Raw genomic sequence first — 19,293 nt, forward strand, 5'->3', positions numbered from 1 at the left:
GTACTATAAAGCAAACTAACGATAATTCCAAAGTACTTGCAATGTGTGCAAAATATAAATGTTTGAATGTGTTATTTACTTGCTGAAATTTTACAAATATACGTTTTAAAACTTCTTCGTTAAATTTTTTTAATTTGTCGTTAATAATGCAATTTTTTTAATAATTTAGTAAATTTAATTTTAATATACCCTGTACAAGTTGACTTGATCTTTTTGACAATGTAAATTTTTCTGATCGACATAACTTTGCAATGATGAACATATTATTTTCTTAATTTAATGATTTTAAAAATTGTAAAAATATTTTAAAAAAAAACCAACACAAAAGTCCATAAAGATTCAAGCGTTATCCGAAAAGTTTAAGACTTTTCATTGCTTCAAAGTAAAATATAAATAGGAACACTGAAAATAATAGTCGTTTGTAAACTGTTACATCGGCCGGACGGATGGGATGGGACACGAATAACAGGCAGTAACTGTTACAAATATCAATTACAAAAAAATATTATTAAAAATCATTGTTAAGTTACTATTACGAACGGGGGTCCTTTTGGTTGGGGTCTCCTGAGCTGCTATAACTCTTTTTTTTGAAAAAAAAAAAAAGATTTCGGATGGAATGTCTAATCTTTTTTTCACTTTTCGACCCGTATTTCTTTGGGAACGTAGTTTACTGTCATGGTCTGAACCAACTATTTGAATTTGGCGGGAAGTCCAAAAATAACCCTGTAATATTAAATAGGTACTTATAATGAATATTGACCCACCGTCGTTTATCTACCCAATGTTTTATATGTCTAGTGCAATAAAGAATTTCACACATAATACACCCACACCATCTCGTTACAGTTAAAGTATTTTAAAACGTTCTTTTTTGGACTACTAGATATTTTCTGTTTCCCATCACTAGCCCGTCTGTCAAAAAAATCAAGCTAACTTGTATAGGGTATAGTAATTAATAAATTGTTGTGTAGTAAAAAATAGATGTATGTAATAATGTCATTCAATTATTCTGGAACTTTATTGTATTTAAATTATTATAATTAATTTGTATAATAAAGTATAATTACTATATACATAGACTGGAATCAATGTTTTCGTCATTAAAGCATAATGTCAATTAGTAAAATTAAATTGTTATTTATAAGAATGCAAAATAAGGATATACATATAATTACTTTGAATTAATTATAATAAATGGTTTAAACATATTCTCAAAAGTTAATAAGGAGTTATAAACTTTTGAGAATATGTCCATGTCTGTACTTTGATACTACAGATATATATGTATGGAATTAACACATAATTCGGCTTATTGGTACAGTATGTTTAATGTTTGTGCGATAATTGTGAAAGAGTTTTTATTTTTTGCAGTTTTGACATGAAAGTATTGTGCGATTTCATGCGATTGCAATCAATTCATACACGAGTGACCGAGAAAGTTATGACAGATCAATGTACGTAATTCTTGTTTCGCAAATAGATTAAAAAGTGAATATTCCCATAATATAATTAAGCCTACTTATCAACTTAGGCACTGGGAAATGTCACACTAATAGTATGTTGGAAATTGGAATGCTACGTAGTAGCCGAAACCTGTATGCTTATTGTACAGCACGTATATTCCAGACAGAAGGTGCAAATTACATCAAATATTAAAATAATTAGTTTTTATTTAGTGTAGCCAATGAATTCTTATTTTGCACACATTATTTTTAAATGTTACGCGTAACAAATAATCCTTGCATGTTTCTCTATCCAAGTCGATCACTTAAAGTAACAACACTGTACTATGCGACCGAACCTCGGTCGGATAAACAAAAAAATGGCCAAGGAACCGGAAGAATAATCGGAATAGTCAATCATCAGCATCATAGTCGTATTAATTCAATAATTAATTTCAAAAAACATATATTTTTGTTGATATTTAGTTGGCATAATATTTTTTTACATTCGTAGCTTTTATTCATATTTCCTTTGCTTTTTATCAAAAGAAAATACTTAACATATTATTTTTCTCGGATTGTATTGTTGTTGTTGATTGGAAGAATAAAGAAATATTTAATATTTATTTATATATATAAAAAAGTAATGAATGACATATAATAGAATTTCAAAACGAACTAATGTAAAATATATATTGAGATATTTTTAATTTATTATCAAAGAGTATGTTTTGTTTTAAAATTAATAATTGTTTGAAAATGCCCATAACTTAATGTTCTATATCTAATTTTATATAAGAAGAATAAAATAACTATTAATCATCCGAAACGTGTAAATTTAATTATATAATTTCCTGTTTAAAAAAATGATGTCCTGTTTGGCCTTTTTGTATTCATTTTTTTAATAAAAATCATTATTTAATTATATAGGGAAGCACTGCTTGTTTTAGTCGTCATTAGTTAAATTGTGCAAAAAATGCCTTTACAAACTAGACAAGTTGTAAATATTAGTGTGTAGGAATTACTTTCAAATATGAATATAATAAGTAAATAATTAATTAATTATAAATATACTATATAATATATATAATATGTAAATACCAATTATGGTGATATAATTCGTCATGAAAAGATTTCTCCTTAAATTTTTGTATATTTGTAAGTTATATGTAGAAATCAAGGTATCTAAAAATTAATATATTTCATGTTACATTACTTTATTATTATAATTATGTAAAATAGGCTTAGGTTTTTAAGAATTTCGCTTAGGTATGATTTATTTATTTATTAATAGTTATGCGATTAAAATATTATTATTGTAATTATGTTGTTAACAAAATTTTTTATAATGAAGTAATTATATTAAAATTAATATGAGTCTTGATCAGCTGCATTTTTTAGAGTATATTAAATTATTCTTTAATTTCGAACAAAATTGTTTGGAGCTGCAAGACTGTAACTACTGCTCTAAACTATTTAACATATAAAACTAAGGTAGTTCGAATAAGATACGCTTAACTGACAGAGTAGACTAATTTTAGAACTCTTCGAATTTCTGACCATTCTTAACCAGGTGACTGAACTGAAAATAATGTTAATATTACAACTTCATAGAATAATTATATGACCTCAATCTTATTTTCCATGAACGTGAGATTTAAGGAACACTATTGACAAAACGACGCAAATTGTATCGATTATACGTATAATTTATGTGATAAATTCATATCAATTTGAGATTAATATGGTGTCGATTCCGTCAAACCATGTAAGTTTTATCTCGCCACTAGATGGCGCTATAGCACGTAAACATCTTGATATAAAGTGCAACCCACGAATACGCGCTCCTCTATTTCCGCTTGGGGCGTTGTGGGAAGTTGAGTCATCGAGATTGCTCTAATAAATTTTTTTTGTATGATTTTTTATTTTTTAACAAGCATAATCTAAAATTGTTGAAAAAAGAAAACACATTGCAAAAATTTGGAGTCTACACGATTTAAAAAAAAAAAATAAAGACTACTTCAGAAAGTACAAAGTCGACGACTTATTAAATGTTCATGGTTTCACAGTATTTGCTTGGCCCCTAATCGCCCTGACCTTAATCCAATAGAAAACATACATGGTACGGTAAAAAATTACTTTGTCAGTCATTTTACTTCGATAAAAAGCTGTATTTAAAAAGGAATTAATACAGCTTGTGATCAAATAAACAGTGACGTTTGGGCCATGTACATGTTGTTAACAAATAGAAGACGAATATTTGAATTATTTGATTTTCTGTAGAAGTCTGTTATTCATCGAGCAAAGAATCAAATATTTTTGAATGGATAAGCGACCATTCAACTTATTAGACCTATTAATGTAAATATATATATCTACCAAGATTTATATTCACCTTATGTAGGTCTTTATTTTGGAAAAATATTTTATATATATAAATATACCAATACCAATAAGTACCATTATTTTTCTAATATATATTTTATTTTTACAAATTCGTGTATTTATTATAAATATTAGGTACATACTTCCCTGAATGAAGTTTAATCCATATTTTTTTAACTTTCATGTTAAATTTAGTTATTAATTTTTATTTTTAATTAGGTATTGTTAATCTACTGTAGCATTTAGTTTTCATATTCCACAAACATAGTCATTTCTCGATGTTGCCTGTGTTTGTGGACCGTGGAAACTCGAAGCTACTCTATTCGGACAACTAACTACGGACACCATTCAGATGAAGAAACCATTCATTTAAGCATATAAGTTTTCATATTCCACAAACATAGTTATTTCTAACATTACCTGTGTTTGTGGACTGTGAGAACTCGTAGCTGCTCTATTTGAATCGCAAGGACCACCTTTATTAAATAAAGCCATTTTATTTAAGTACATGTATTTTTATGCCCCTTATTTTAATGCAATGTCCATTTCAGCACATCAAGTGTTCCTTTAGTTTCCATATTCCACAAACATAGACATTTATAACTGTTGCCTGTGTTTGTGGACCGTGAGAACTAATAGAGGCATTCTACCTGAGGCGAACAAGACATAGACATACGAAGAAGCGTTAAGTGGAATGAAGTTGTTTTTTCGTCAATGAAGGTCATGTCTTTAAGTATCTTGAGTTCTTGTCTTTAAGTATATTCGTTATGATATTTTTCCATTTCGTTCGGTTTTCAGCTTCCCTTAGCGCAGTTGTTATTGCGAGACCAGTGAGAGTGGTTACCTGGTCACACTAGCAGCTAGGTGTTCAACCGCGGGGTCTATTACCTTCAACTTTACCCACTTTTATTAAATTCTCTTTTATGTGGTTGACGATGAGTAATGTGACCGAAATTTTGTAATTTTTAACGGTATCATATCTTTAGTCCAAAACATATGTATTTATTTTGTTAGTATTCATCTTTATTCCTGTTCTATTTAATTCCTGTATTTTCATTTCCTGATGTATGGTCTATATTTTTGAATTATAAGAACTATTAACAAAATTTAAATAAAAAATTTGTTATCATTCAATTATGCCAGCGATATGTATCATAATAATTCCCTCATTCGACAAAAATATGGTATTTACTTTGTTGCTTTTTCTTGTGTTTTTGCACCGTGATGTATTAATAACATTAATCAAGAAGTATGTTTCCATATTCTACAAACAGCTATTTCTTATATTGCTTGTGTTTGTTGACCCTGAAATCTTGCAGCTACTTTTGACAAGCGCCGTGATCAAACTGTATTGAAGATATCTATTAAATCAAGAATTATTTGATACTGCATTTGTGGTGATTGACTCTACATAGTATATTAGTTTTCATATTCCACAAACATAGCCATTGATAATGTTGCCTGTGTTTGTGGACCGTGAGAACTCGTAGCTGTGTTATGCGGACGGGAAGACACATGAAGTGTAGAAGAAGTGGAAATTGCCATTGCATTCAAAAATAAATATTTTTTTCTATATCTTAAATGTAGTGTGTAACACAGTGTAGCCAGTTTATTAGTTTTCATATTCCACAAACATAGTCATTTCTAATATTGCCTGTGTTTGTGGACCGTGAGAACTCGTAGCTGACCTGAAAACTCTGCTCTACAAAACGCCGTGATCAAACTAGAGTGAAGGAGCCTATTTAATCAAGATGTTGATGCTGTATTTGTAATGATAAATTCGAGCACATCATATTAATTTTCATATTCCACAAACATAGTCATTATTAACGTTGCCTGTGTTTGTGGACCGTGAGAATTAATTGAGGTATCCTATGGAAGTCGATTAGGGCATACACGAAGAGGCGTTAATTGGTATGAACGTATATTATTATTGTCTTTATTGCTGTTGCCTGTGTTTGTGGACCCTAAAAACTGGATAATGAAGGCATTTGTTTGAATGCGATCAGGATATGCACAAAGATTCATAATTGGTACGATTTTTTCTTTTACTCAAAAACAGCTAATATTTCTATTTTTGAACGTGTAAAATGATTGCAGCATATAAATTTTCATATTCCACAAACATAGTCATTTCTGATATTGCCTGTGTTTGTGGACCGTGAGAACTCGTAGCTGCTTTATTTGAACCACCAAGATCACCTCGTATATTGAAGAAGCCATTTACCTAATTCAAGAAAAATGTTGGTATTCTGTATCGTAAATATAGTGTACATCAAGTAGCTTATTTTTTTTTATATTCCACAAACAGTCAATTCTCAACGTTGCCTGTCTTTGCGGACCGTGAGAACTGGTAGCTCTCGTAAGTCTTGCTGATGAAACTATTTGAAGAAACAAGTAATAATTATAGTTTATTATTGAGTGTATTTAAAAATGTGTGTGGTCTTTTAATCTGAATACTCCGATGTAAATAATTTACGTGTTGTCAATCTGTAATTGGTAGATACATGTATCAAATGGATGTTATTTAATCGTTTGGAATAATAAATGTTTAATTTCTCAAATAAATAAATATTTTTATTCTCATTTATATAGTGAGTTTTCTCTCTGAGCCTTTGGAAATGTGGAATATTACTTCACAATTTCATCAAACAATCATTTAGGTCAAAACCTCAAAGGAAATTACTTAGTAAACAAAAATATAAATAATTGCATTAACTTCAGAGTATTACTTCTGTAGTCAGATTTAATAGACAAATATTTAATTTTTACTCAAGAGTTCATTCAAGATGTGATTAGCAGCAAGTCTCATCACGTTTAAAATTGTCACGTGCCCCGTTCATTCTTTTCATTCTTCACCTGTTCATTCTTTTGACATAATTTAGAGGTTCGAACCGCACATCAGATTTACTAGTGAATGCGCGTATGCGCAATTTTGCAGAAGAAAAAAAAAGATTATCGCAAAAAAAAATTCACTTGAGATCTGAATTTTTTTTATATTTAAAAAACAAACAGCTTATTATAAGATAGAAGAAAATACACTTTTATATAACTCTTATATGGCGCGAATTATACGTATATACTCGCAGTCGCAGAGCAAGAACAAATATCTAAAGAAAACGGGCGGTATGAGGTAGGTCGGTTCAGCAGGAAAGGGTGAATGGCTATGCTGTAACAGTATCTTTTAGTAGCTACGTTGGTGTCTGGTCTATTGCCTAGTATAAAAAGAGTTATAATGCAGTAAGCAGTTAAACATGAAGATTCTTTATGTTAAGCTTTGCAAGAACACAATAACTGCATTAATTTAAAATTTTAGCGAATTTTAATGTCTACAAAAAATATTAAATAATTACATTGATTTTAGTTATTTTAGAATAACTTCCTGCATAAACAATCGACAATGAACAGAGCTTAACAAATAAAACTTGAAATGTAGGGCAAATTATGTTAGGGGTAAGAAATTGCTATTCTTTTTTCAAAGGGTTCGAACGCATGATTGTATTTCAGGGCATATTTGGAGAAGATTTAAATCTTCATCTACGTCCGTATGATCAACCCTTGCTACTTTATTCTTACAATTCGCAAAAAACAATGGTATTTTACGTTTTAATCATTAATTATATGTAACGTTGCACGACGTTGGTGTCATTCATACTACATCATATTTTTTCATAGAGGCATTCAAAAAGTTGAAATTGTATATATCTATTCGTAGGCGAAGTCTCTGCAGGCGACAAGTGTTAGAAACGAAATTCTAATACATTGTCACATTAATTATTTACTATTATTTAGCTACAGTTCAGATTACTGTTCTGTTCTAGGTTAGGTTAGGCTTATTAAAAAATAAAACCACTAACTACTACTGACATTCATGGCATTAGTCGTCTATTTAATTTGCTTTTATAAGATCTTAAAACTGCATAATTAAAAAAAAAACCAATTGAAAGAAACCAAATAATAATGCATTGCTATGATATATTGGATTTTAAAATAATTATATTGTACTAAAATAATATTGAGTAAATTGTATTGTTTTTTATGTATACGACGGAGGGTCGTTAATGTGCTTTGCTTTTACTGTTTTACATCTGACTATTTGAACCAAAATCTGATTTTCACTATGAATATATAGGTGTACTGTGAAAAAATTAGCATTGAAATTGGTTTGTATCATTTAATCGCCCTAAAAATGTACAATACAGATGCTGACATTCCCAAACAGCATAACAAGTGTAAAGTCGATGACAATACTCACACGCAAAGTGCAATAACTGGCTTAAAATTATCATCACCGGCTTCTGACATAATTATACTGAGAATATATGCATAACATGATTTGGATAACAGTCTACAATGTATCAGGAATAGGAATAATTAAGTGTTTACGTACAATATTTTATTTGCAGATTTTTTTTATACTACATAATTAAATAAATTGCATTTCCTGATGATGCACTGAAAGTGTAACACTTAACACATAAGTCCTCGCACCACTATGAGGGTGAGGTTTCACACATTCGATTCCATGGCCGTCCACTCCAGATAGTATACACTGAAACCTCATCTAGGATGGCAGTAGTAGTGTTCTTAAAAGTAAATAGCTTAGAAAGCGAACAGCAGCAAGAAGGCCATCATAAGACAGAAGAGACCCATGGCCTCAGATAGGGCGAAACCCAAGATGGCGTATGAGAAAAGTTGCTGCTTGAGGGAGGGATTTCTGGCATAACCAATGATGAGGGAGCCAAACACCGTTCCGATACCAGCACCTGAAAATTAAATAATTAATTATTTTTTTTATTAAAAACTGATCTATATTATGTAATACAAATAAAGTTTTTATCTAAAGATTAGATAATTATTAGAAAATACAAAATTTTGGTACATTGCTAATTATTCTATACATATATAGTTTTAAATACTGCAGTTAATATGAATCCCAATTAATGGCAACAATTTAACCTTTTGATGTAAAATATACTGCATGATAGTAGGCTTGAAACCATTTTCTATGAATAATTTATCAAATTTTATGTAATGCTACAGATTGCTGCTTCAATAGCATCGGAATATAAATTCTGTCAAAACTAATTGGCAAGAATCTCAGTAGTTCCTTTTTTATCCTAGATATATATGTAATAATCATCAACAATAATTTTTTTTGTTCATAGTAAATCTAATCATCATTATCTCATTTTATGATAAGCTTAGTAATGTTTAAGTTTTCGGATAAAAGTTACCATAATGTACTCACCTTATGTGCAACACCCACAGCATGCAAATGTTAGTTGAAATGTACACACATCATGCATATTCGTTATATATATTAGTTACGGTTCCCAAATTCCACAATGATAATATACACTGTACAAAAATGTCTTAAAAAAATAGAAAATTAAAAAGCGAATAGCATTAGAAAGGCAATCATCAAACAAAAAAGACCCATAGCTTCAGACAGCGCAAACCCAAGGATGGCATATGAGAAAATTTGTTGCTTGAGGGAGGGATTGCGTGCATAGCCTATGATTAAACATCCAAACACCACACCAATGCCAATACCTGTCGGTGAGACAAAGGATAAGCCAACCAACCAACACTAAATTATACTGGTGTTATTATAAATTATATAAAAATTTACTTTTGCATACACTATAATCTCAAAATTTTGAACACCAAATCTAAGCATTAGTAGAGTATTCATAAGCCTTTGGTTTGTCTCTAAACCAATTAAGTATGAAGGGCCCAAAAATCAATAACTCCTCCATCTTGTTATGCAATCTTGGGCGGTTACATAAATTATTTTATAGGGAGTTTTATGTATTTAGTATTGCTTTTAATTTAACCTATAAGGATGCTTAAATCATTTATAACCTTAAATTATTGATTAATAGATAATAAGATGCATTTTTTAAATGAACGTTAGGGGTGGCATGCAACATATACTTAACATTTATAGGCAGATTTTGGTAAGTAAAGCGAAACAAGAGGCACTGGAACTTGTTATGTCACTTACCAGAGCCGGCGACACCGACCGTCGCAGCACCAGCACCAATGAATTTGGCAGCAGAGTCAATGTCCTTTGTGACCGAGGTGGTCTGGAAGGAACGGATCGCTGACAGTTGAGCTGGGGCAGCTGGGACAATCTGTGTCTGGGTGGGCACAGCCGCCAGCGGCCTTACAATAGCTGTGTTGCTGAAGATCTGCAAAATACAATGAATTCAATATGATTTTGCTACATAACTTTTGTATCTGTCAAGTTGGAATAAAGTCATATGACATACATGAAATAAAAAAAAAAGAAATTGTGAATAAATGTAACCAATAATATAATATTTAATATGTATTATTATCAGGCCTTAATATATTTATTGAAAATGGATAATAAACACTGTTCTCCTAAGTTATCATATGATTATGTCGTTATATAATACTCAAACTTGAAATCAATGGTTTATTTTATTATTTAATATTTCACAGATTAAAAACTTGATAGCAGTAAAGTATTATTGATTAATTATAAAAATAAGGGAGTTATAAAATGTTAATATTTTTAGTTGTCAGTATAAGTGTGTAAACTAATTTTTAGAATCTCCTTTACTCGTACGATTAATATTCTATTGGGTTTTATTCAAAATTAATATGATGATAGTCAGTACTTACAGCAGACCTGGCTGCAGGGGCGATCAATCTAGCAGCAGACAGCATTTTTGTGTTATTAAGGGTGCGGCGATCGAGAACTGAAATAAATATTGTACTAGTGAACGATAAGCTGCTTTACTTGAAGTAATTTGAAGTAAATTAACTTCAGGAGACTTGACAGTTTGACCGCAGAGCGTTACGTAATTTACTGGGGCTACGTAACGTAGTCGGAGATAGAGTTTAATGAATATCTACGATTTTACGTAAGTGACAATTTTGATAACACTATAAACCGACGGTCGCGGTAAGAACGGATATATTATCATATATAATAAAAGACGGTATTCGGCGGAAAATGGCTGAATCGGCGATATCTATCGTTTCGAATTTAATGACTATCTTCAATGATAACTTACAAAATCACTGTAAAATAATTGCACCGACACACACTGTGCGCTTTTCTTAAATGATATGAGCACTTTTTATTCGACAAGCGTCAAAGATTTAAACACTTTTCCACGATTAGTTTGTTCACAATTTCTGTGACACTTACCAAAGAACACCGAGAAGGAGGAGACCGGCCTTTGGAATGTTCAATTTCTGAGTGGTCAAAAGAAACAGAGTATAAATTCCGTGTCGGCATTGGCTGATTTGCGCAGTGTGCGCAACTTCCTCTCGGCGCAGCCAGCTATTGATCGAGCTGCGCAAATGACATATACTTTAAGTACCAACTACTTGAAATATTATGTAAGTTTTAGTAAGGCTATTTTATTAAATGTGTAAATACTTGTATTTAATTTTAAATCAGCTTGGAAACTGCTTTTTATTGGATAATGTGTTTGAATAAAAATTATAACTGAGTATATATTTTTATAAGAATATAGTTCTACATTTGACTAGTCCATTATCCTACATTCGACATGGCCGTCTTCATGATAAACATCTGTAAATTTAATGGCTGCGGCATAACATTTCCACGACTAGCGGATTTAATTGAACACATCGAAGACGTTCATATCGGTGAGTATCAAAGATATTTTATAATATTGTGCTAAAATCATTATTTCGTTGTTGCAAAAATTACGATAATTCACCCATAATACGTCTTATCAATATATCAAAGTTGCCAACATTGAATTGAATTTAAGCAGCTAATACAAATTAATGCGGGAATAGTTATTTCAATATATCAATTGCTATTAATAATCTTGAAATGTTTTATATCTGACAATGCATAGAATTTTCGGCTTATTTATACTAGTAAACATTGAACAGCTGATTGAAGTCGGAAGGGGCAACTTATAAAAATTAAAAATAAATAAAATATTTAAATAGCTGATTGTGTTCTGAATGTTGCAGATTACGATCCAGCAGTCGTCGAGCAAAAAGAAGCTTCGCAGCCAGCATGTATTCCTCTAAGTTATGTTCTAAAATTTTTCACGGAAGCCTCGAGGCGGGAAATTCAAAATATGCCAGCAGCGGCCGACGTGCGCCGGCGTTTGCTTTCTGCGCCAAAAACGCCTTCTGTCCGAAGCGGTACACCTACAGGTTATTGTTATTAGATCTTAACACCGATGTAGGTTGATTATATACCGTTATCTATAATAACGGATTTTTGTTATGTTTAAAACTTCGCCATCCCTACATTGTTCTATTTACTTGATGTAAGCGCAATGTGTTCTAGAGAGAAAAATATTTTGCTGAGTTGTACTATACCGTTTTGGTAGGTTTATAATAAGTATCCCATTCAAATATAATAACAATATATTTTACAGCGACTTATCATAGACAATATTAAATAATAATTCACAATATTAAATTAGAAACCAATTCGCAAAAACAGGAACTGGTTACAATACCGCGTCGATCATCATCGATGTGGTATTTTAAACTGATGTAAAATTCTAAGTTACTTTTAGGTTTGAATAATATAAAAGAGACCATATAAATTATATATTTTTTTTATGAAAAATTACAGGGAGCGAGGTGGATGAAGACGAGCTGATGAGCCCCTCTGAAGACAGTAACGATTCTTGGACAACAGTCGAGGAATACAGCTCTGAGTTTATTCTTCGTTATGGAGTGAAGTAAGTAATTTTTTTTTCTATTACGGGTTCTTGACGAATTCTTTAAAACATAATCAGTATTTATATATACGGCCTAAATAAAGCTTAGCCTTGTTTATTTAACTGATTTTTATCACGTCTCTTTCTGTTATCGTTGACTTACAATTTGAAAGAAGAAGAAAACATTGTTTAGCTAAACAACATCATGGGCCAAGTCGTTAAATTGAATGATTTATAAATTACATATTTTACGAGAAAACTCCTCGTCTACTATATCGTGAATCGATTTGTACACTTTGACTTCTTTCAAGGAGGCTATATATAATAAATAATTGTCATTTAACAAGATTAAATGCATGCAATGCATTCACAATTCTTCTCGAGGACAACCTTAGCGGTTCTTAGTTCTGCGTTAATTAAATTTCGTAATTAATTATATACAGAATTGAGAAAAAGTTGTCGAAGAAACAACTAAACAGAAATAAATAAAAAAAAGAAATTCGAACAAAATAATTCACACGGAACAAAATAATCAAAACAAAGTATATCTTTTGTCAAACTTAGTTCACTAACCTGTGAAAACGGCAACGCCGGCACCGGTGCCAATCCTCACCTTCATAGATACTATTAGGTAGGTACTTGCTACATTATGATCAAAACACTGATTATTTATTTGTCCTTCGTCGGAGCGAACCACCAGTATTATCTACTCACTTCGTCAACCAAGATCATTTATTTACCATGTCGGTATACTCGGAAGCCGTAAAGTTCACGTGCGACATTACTTGACGTAGGTAGAACAAAATAACAAAAGCATCTAATTTCGCAGGTGGAAGACAAATCACTTTATTCAATGGTCACAATTAACAAAAAAAAAGTAATCTTACAAACTTGTCAATAAAAAACAAAATAAAAATTCAAAGTTTACCGTAATATTGTTCGCCATGACGTGGTCCAAGGACTCTAACGGAGGATAAGATGCGTGAGTGCGTGCCTTATCGTCGCTCGGCCAGTGCTAAAACTCAGGGCTAACAGTGTACCCGTCATTGTGATTTGTATTTGGTTTCGTTTGACATTTCTATTTAATAAAATGATATGCACATGAGCAAAAAATAAAATTTTTAGATTATTCGTATTAATATAAAATAGAGGGAATATGATTAACTGAACAGTGCGTATGAATAATATTAGTACAAATATATGTATATATATAAAAAAAAACAGAAAAGGCGACAAAGGCTAGGCATACCAGATTATTGAAAATAAATATTATAAAATAAAAACAAAATATTTAGAGTAAGTAATTTGAAATAATGTTTTATTAGCGTAACAGAACAACTGGACCGATAAACTGCACGATACTTGTATTTATTACTAAATTAAAGTAAGAGCTCCTGCGCAAAGGCCGCCTCTTTTCCCGAAGATGAGAAAAAATATTTGAAGAATTTTGCATCACCTTGCTCTAATGCGGGCGGTGAATACACATTTGGCTATATTTTATCTGATAGAATGCTGCTTACCGTCGACCATGAGATTAAATAGGAATCCACATTTAAGTCATACAATAAATAAGTCAGTGATGCTTGCTCGAGTTGAACCAGTAATCTTACGCTAACATTGTTCTAGCCACCACTGACTGGTTAAAAAATATACATATGTATGTTATGTGTTATTAATAAATTGATTATCTTGACTGACTCATTAGTCAACGCAGGGGCTAAAACTAATGTCTAATATATGCTATATGCTTGTAAATCTATACAGACTGTTAATTTTAGGAAACCCATTCTTTCGTTATGTGGAGGCGCAATTAGAAAATAAAGTTTGGTTAAAGACGCACGTAGAACGTACAGTTGTATGAGTAAATCATCAACTCGGTCCCATCCGGGTGTCATTCTTTCCAAACCTTTAATACTTTAATAAATAAACAAATATTGTATTGTATTTAGCAAATAAAGGACGTCTCAACTTCATTTTCTCGGGCGATTTCGCAACGATATTGTACTAAATTAATGTATTACTTTAAGAAAATCTCGCTCAATTTCAGAATGAACGCTAACGCATCATCGGGAGCCCTAGGTCCCGCAGCACAGGAGAAGCCCTTCGCTTGTCCGGTGCCAGGTTGCAAGAAAAGATACAAGAACGTTAACGGCATCAAATATCACTCAAAGAATGGCCACAAAAAAGATGGCAAGTAAGTATCCATAGTCTTACTTAGGCTATATTTGTTAGCAATGAGCCATTAGTTGATTACTTGACACCTCAGGCCTCACCTAATAACCTATAGGCGTTTATCGATTTCATAAATGACGTAATTAGAGGTATGCCTATGTGCTGTTTTTAATTATTTAGAACAATCTTATCGAATAAAAACCGAATAAGATTCAATGGGACAAATTCTGTCATATCATTGGTTCGGAGTTAATATAACATTTTGTTCTGACGATATGTATAACGAAAGAGACATTAATAAACATACATATGTGTTGTTATTATATATTATATATCTAGTGCTGGTTTTAATGTTGGGCGCCAAAGCCAAACAAGTATCGTGCGCTGATTCGATATTTCGAATAAATTCTTTGAAAACTTATATCTTAACTAGAAAGTTCGAAAATACTCAACGGGTGTAGATAATTTAAGTTTGTTATGTTTTTCATCACCTTGCAGAGTAATGTTTCGCATGTTGCACGAAAAAATTAGAACAGATACTAAATGATAGTCTAATGTCACGCATTGAGAAAAACTGTTATAAGAATACGTTTTAAGTAATACAAGTAATTTTGTCCATTTCTTGCGGGCGGAATACTTACGATAAGAAACAAATTGAGGGCGAACACTTGGACCGTTAAAGCCAACGCTGTACACTCAGCCATATAGCCTATTCCAATCGAAGTAGAAAAAAATATAAACAAACCTTAGATTTACGTATTTCATGCGATTTGTTAATAGCTCAGCTATACGGTGCAATATATATTTATTTATAATACAACACTATTGCACTTAACTACATAAGTAATAAACTAGTACGTGTAATAGTGTTGATGGACTGCTTAAATTTTACTTCTAAAGTTTCGATAACAGTTTCGTCAATGTTCAAAATATTTTTTCGCAAATCCATAATTAATATCATTGATTAGTCAAGCTCTCGAGCAATGATATCGCGTCAATTCGCTGTCAAATGTTTATTTAGCGTTTTTCCTCTTGTGGTTGGAATAGACTATATGCGCATACATTCTCATGAACAAGTGGATCGTATTCTGGGTATCTCTAAAGGAGACTTGGTGAGATTTGCCAAAACTCGAGCTCAGTATTACAGTTTCTAATTGTGAAACTAAAAATAATAATAATAATTCACATAGAAAATACCCAGTCGCGCCAACTCCAGCTGCGTTTAGACAAAAACTAATCGCCGGACCTAAAAAGCGCCTCACTGCCCAAGAATATTTCTGGAAGAAATGGGTACTTTACAAATGTCGTTTCGTATGATACTTTGATAAATAATAATTTGTGTATGAATTTGTAGTAGTATATCAAATATAATGAAATTTAACTTTAACTTTAAAATTATGTTTACTGTTTGAATTATTGTAGTCATATATATATTTGCAGTTAGTATACTCATATATCTACTCTGTAGTTACATAGTGTTTTTATTATTCAGATGAATAAATTTTATTATTATTTTAAATTAAGAAACAAATAGATATTTTAGTAAATGGGTCGTTCATGAGGTTATTGTTATTAAATGTTCCCGTTTTAATTTGGCTATTAGTTATTGACTGATATACCAACGGTGATGTGATATGATGAAGCCATCCCAAGGTGGCAATACTATTCCTGAAACATGTCGGACATTCTCCAAATGTAATCGGAGAATTTTATAATAACAATACATTTATATATAAGTAAATATGAGTTACGACATATTATATTCTAAGTTATATATTTTCGAATTTCAGGGTAAAAAAGGCTTACAAGTGCCAATGCGGCAAAAGCTACAAAACAGCACAAGGGCTTAAGAGTCACTCGATATCCCAACACATCGTCTCAGCTCCGAGCGAGGCTCGTGCCAATGCCCCCAAGATGCCCAACCTCGTAGTCACAGCCTCCCCCGCCTCCCGGCCCCCTCCCACCCCCTCTCTGGACAACATCGACGCAACGAAACTTGTCCGCATCTACGACACCATCAAAACCAAAGATCTTCCCTCCTTCACTATCCCCAAACATAACCTGACTCACCTAAACATTATTGCCGCGAATCAAGGTCAGGGCTTACGACATTCAGTCTTGCTGACTCCGAACTCGTCACCCGTTACCAATCTCGATAAAATCAAGTACGATAGATCTCCCAAGGTGACGGTGACCCAGGAAACGTATGAGGTTTCTAGTTTGTCTATGCCGAGCGATCGTAGAGGCTGAGTTGTTTAGTATACATTAGTTTAAATCACGCAGTTCCTATATGAAAAATGAAAAAAAATCCTCATTTTTTTTTAAGTTGTTGGTTGAAGGTGGTGATATAACCTTGAAAGTTATTTTAATTATTTATTATGTTCATATTATTTTAAATAAGTCTAGTCAAATTACTTTCAATTTGGAATTTGATGTGTTACTAAATACCTAAAAACTGATCTGATTATAATGGATAGTATTTAAAACGATATTAATTCGTATTTAAAGTAAATTATATATTTTATCATCGATTAGGTATGTACAATAGACGTAGACAATATTAAGTCTTTTTTAGTTACTGTATTGATATATAGATAAAAGCAATTTGACTAGACATGCATGTATTTACATATTTGCACATAATTATATTATTTTAATTTAAAAGAACCTTCGTTTGGTTTGCTCATTTATTTATCGAAATAAAGAGTTTATTTCATTGTTACGTTTTGTTAACATATTAGTTTGCTGTGATTGAAATATTTATGTAATTATTTTTTACCAAAGTGACTTAAATCGCTAGTGTAGCGTAAATCCAAAGGATTATAAATGGACGGAGTTATGCAAAATGGAGTCGGTCCTTAAAACTTGAGTTTCTGCAATAAATATCCAAGTCTCTTAAGTTTTTATTTTCAAACATATCTAGGGTCTTATTATTTTGTAATGTTACTTTTACTAAAAATCCAATTCTCTCTAAGGTCTGTTTTTGTGGCTGGTTCCGTTTTGCATAACTACTTCGATGCTTAGTTATTAGAAACCTATATCGTGCAATAAACCCTTTTAATTTCGCTTTTTAAATTGATATTGCAAAGGATTTTCATATCTGTTACAACAGGGTAATATATTTGAGTAGTAAAGTCCTTTGAGGTCGATGTCCCTTAACATTGGAAGTTTCTTTAAAAAAAAAATAACATCAAAATCGCAACTTCTCGTGCCATCTCATGTATCTACGCTCTATGTACTTAATGTGTATATCACGCTTACTGAATTCGTGTTATACATTAGAATTTTGTATTTAAGTAATAAAAAAAATAACAAAAAACAAGCATTTGCTGTTAAGAGTATCCATCTAGGATAATAAATTATACTCGTAAATGTGATAATATTTTAGAAAAAAAAACAAAAAAAAAATGCTTGTAAGCGTATACCCTATTAACGGTAATATAGAAATAAGGCCTGATATTGTTTGTTCTGTCACAGGATATAAGATGCTTATAATTAGTATGTAAATATGTATTTAATGTCTGAGCTATAGGTTTTGTCTGAATGTTTCGGATATATTACCTTATTCAACGGAAACAACATTCGTTTTGGTCTGTTTGTATAAGAAACAGGTCTCGTGGTTTTAATGCATTAAGAAAATTCACACATAAATTACTTAAAACTACTGAACTGGTGAATAAAATTGATGTAAGTTGCACCAATTATAGGAGTTGTAAATTAAATGATGCTATGACAGTACTGTCTCGACGAGATTCACACGCCATCTAATCCTAGTCGAAAAGACAAAAGTATGTTAAGGAATGCTCTTTCGGAGGCAGCCTTTTTATTCAATTTCTATAGATATTACTGACTATAAAACTATATTTTTTCATGATTCTAACAGCTCCGTATGTTTGAAAGTAAAATATTCGACTTTAGCACTTAAGTGCTCCGTTCATGCTTGCCAAATGTCTGAATTTCGTGACATTTTCATTTCATTTATATGATATACTTAATATTCTCACGGCGTTTTATATGTGTTAGATACTCATAAATATTAAAAATAATGTTATTATAATAAGGTTAAAATTCTCTCGTATTTTAAAAGTATGGCGATCAATTTCCAAGAGCAGGTACGACGACCTTGTAATAGTACATTTCAAGGTCGAACGTAGTAATAACGATTCTGATGCAAAAAGGTTTCACTTCTGTCACGTGTACTGATTGTGTTTTAATTATTTCTTTGCATGACTAGAAACAAACTCAGTGTTAAGCGGAAACTGATAGTGTTTGAAAATATTTAAAAAAAAAATCCTGAAAAAGAATTTGTAGAGGTGCTAAAAACAAGGGAATTGGAAATGTTACGAATGAAAATAGGTAACTTTCGTAGTTATAAAAGTAATGTATGGCGAAAAAGGTATACGGTGCTTAACGGGTACAAGTGTGATATTCGGAAAGACAGATGTAGCTGCGTGTGAATGGTAGAGAAGTGATATCTTACTTTAGTTGTCGAAGTAGAGCGTCACAGATAATACCAATCACAATTATAAAGGATTAATTTAACTCTTTGCTGGGAAAAGAGATTATATTGAATTGATATCCATGCACAGATA

General features: G+C 31.5%; 2 protein-coding genes across 3 annotated transcripts; one reads left to right on the forward strand and one right to left on the reverse strand.

Annotated features, from left to right (window-relative positions):
* Positions 1-7,981: 7,981 nt before the first annotated feature.
* On the reverse strand, positions 7,982-11,157 carry LOC113393139 (ATP synthase lipid-binding protein, mitochondrial). 2 transcript variants are annotated; one of them, XM_026629869.2, is made up of 4 exons: positions 11,017-11,157; positions 10,485-10,561; positions 9,838-10,024; positions 7,982-8,593 (listed from the first exon to the last, which is right to left on the reverse strand). In XM_026629869.2, the coding sequence occupies exons 2-4, from the start codon at positions 10,527-10,529 to the stop codon at positions 8,430-8,432; spliced, it is 396 nt and encodes a 131-aa protein (XP_026485654.1). In that variant the 5' UTR covers positions 10,530-10,561; positions 11,017-11,157; the 3' UTR covers positions 7,982-8,429. The 2 variants fall into 2 exon arrangements, with proteins under 2 accessions (XP_026485654.1, XP_026485655.1); XM_026629870.2 differs by having other exon boundaries at positions 10,880-11,045.
* An 89-nt stretch (positions 11,158-11,246) lies between these two features.
* LOC113393138 (juxtaposed with another zinc finger protein 1) lies at positions 11,247-17,578 on the forward strand. Its single transcript, XM_026629868.2, has 5 exons — positions 11,247-11,483; positions 11,823-12,011; positions 12,442-12,550; positions 14,577-14,723; positions 16,492-17,578. Exons 1-5 carry the CDS (start codon positions 11,384-11,386, stop codon positions 16,949-16,951), a joined length of 1,005 nt encoding a protein of 334 aa, XP_026485653.1. The 5' UTR covers positions 11,247-11,383; the 3' UTR covers positions 16,952-17,578.
* Positions 17,579-19,293: the final 1,715 nt, after the last annotated feature.

This window comes from Vanessa tameamea, chromosome 12, assembly GCF_037043105.1.
Source record: "Vanessa tameamea isolate UH-Manoa-2023 chromosome 12, ilVanTame1 primary haplotype, whole genome shotgun sequence".
NCBI lineage: Eukaryota > Metazoa > Arthropoda > Insecta > Lepidoptera > Nymphalidae > Vanessa > Vanessa tameamea.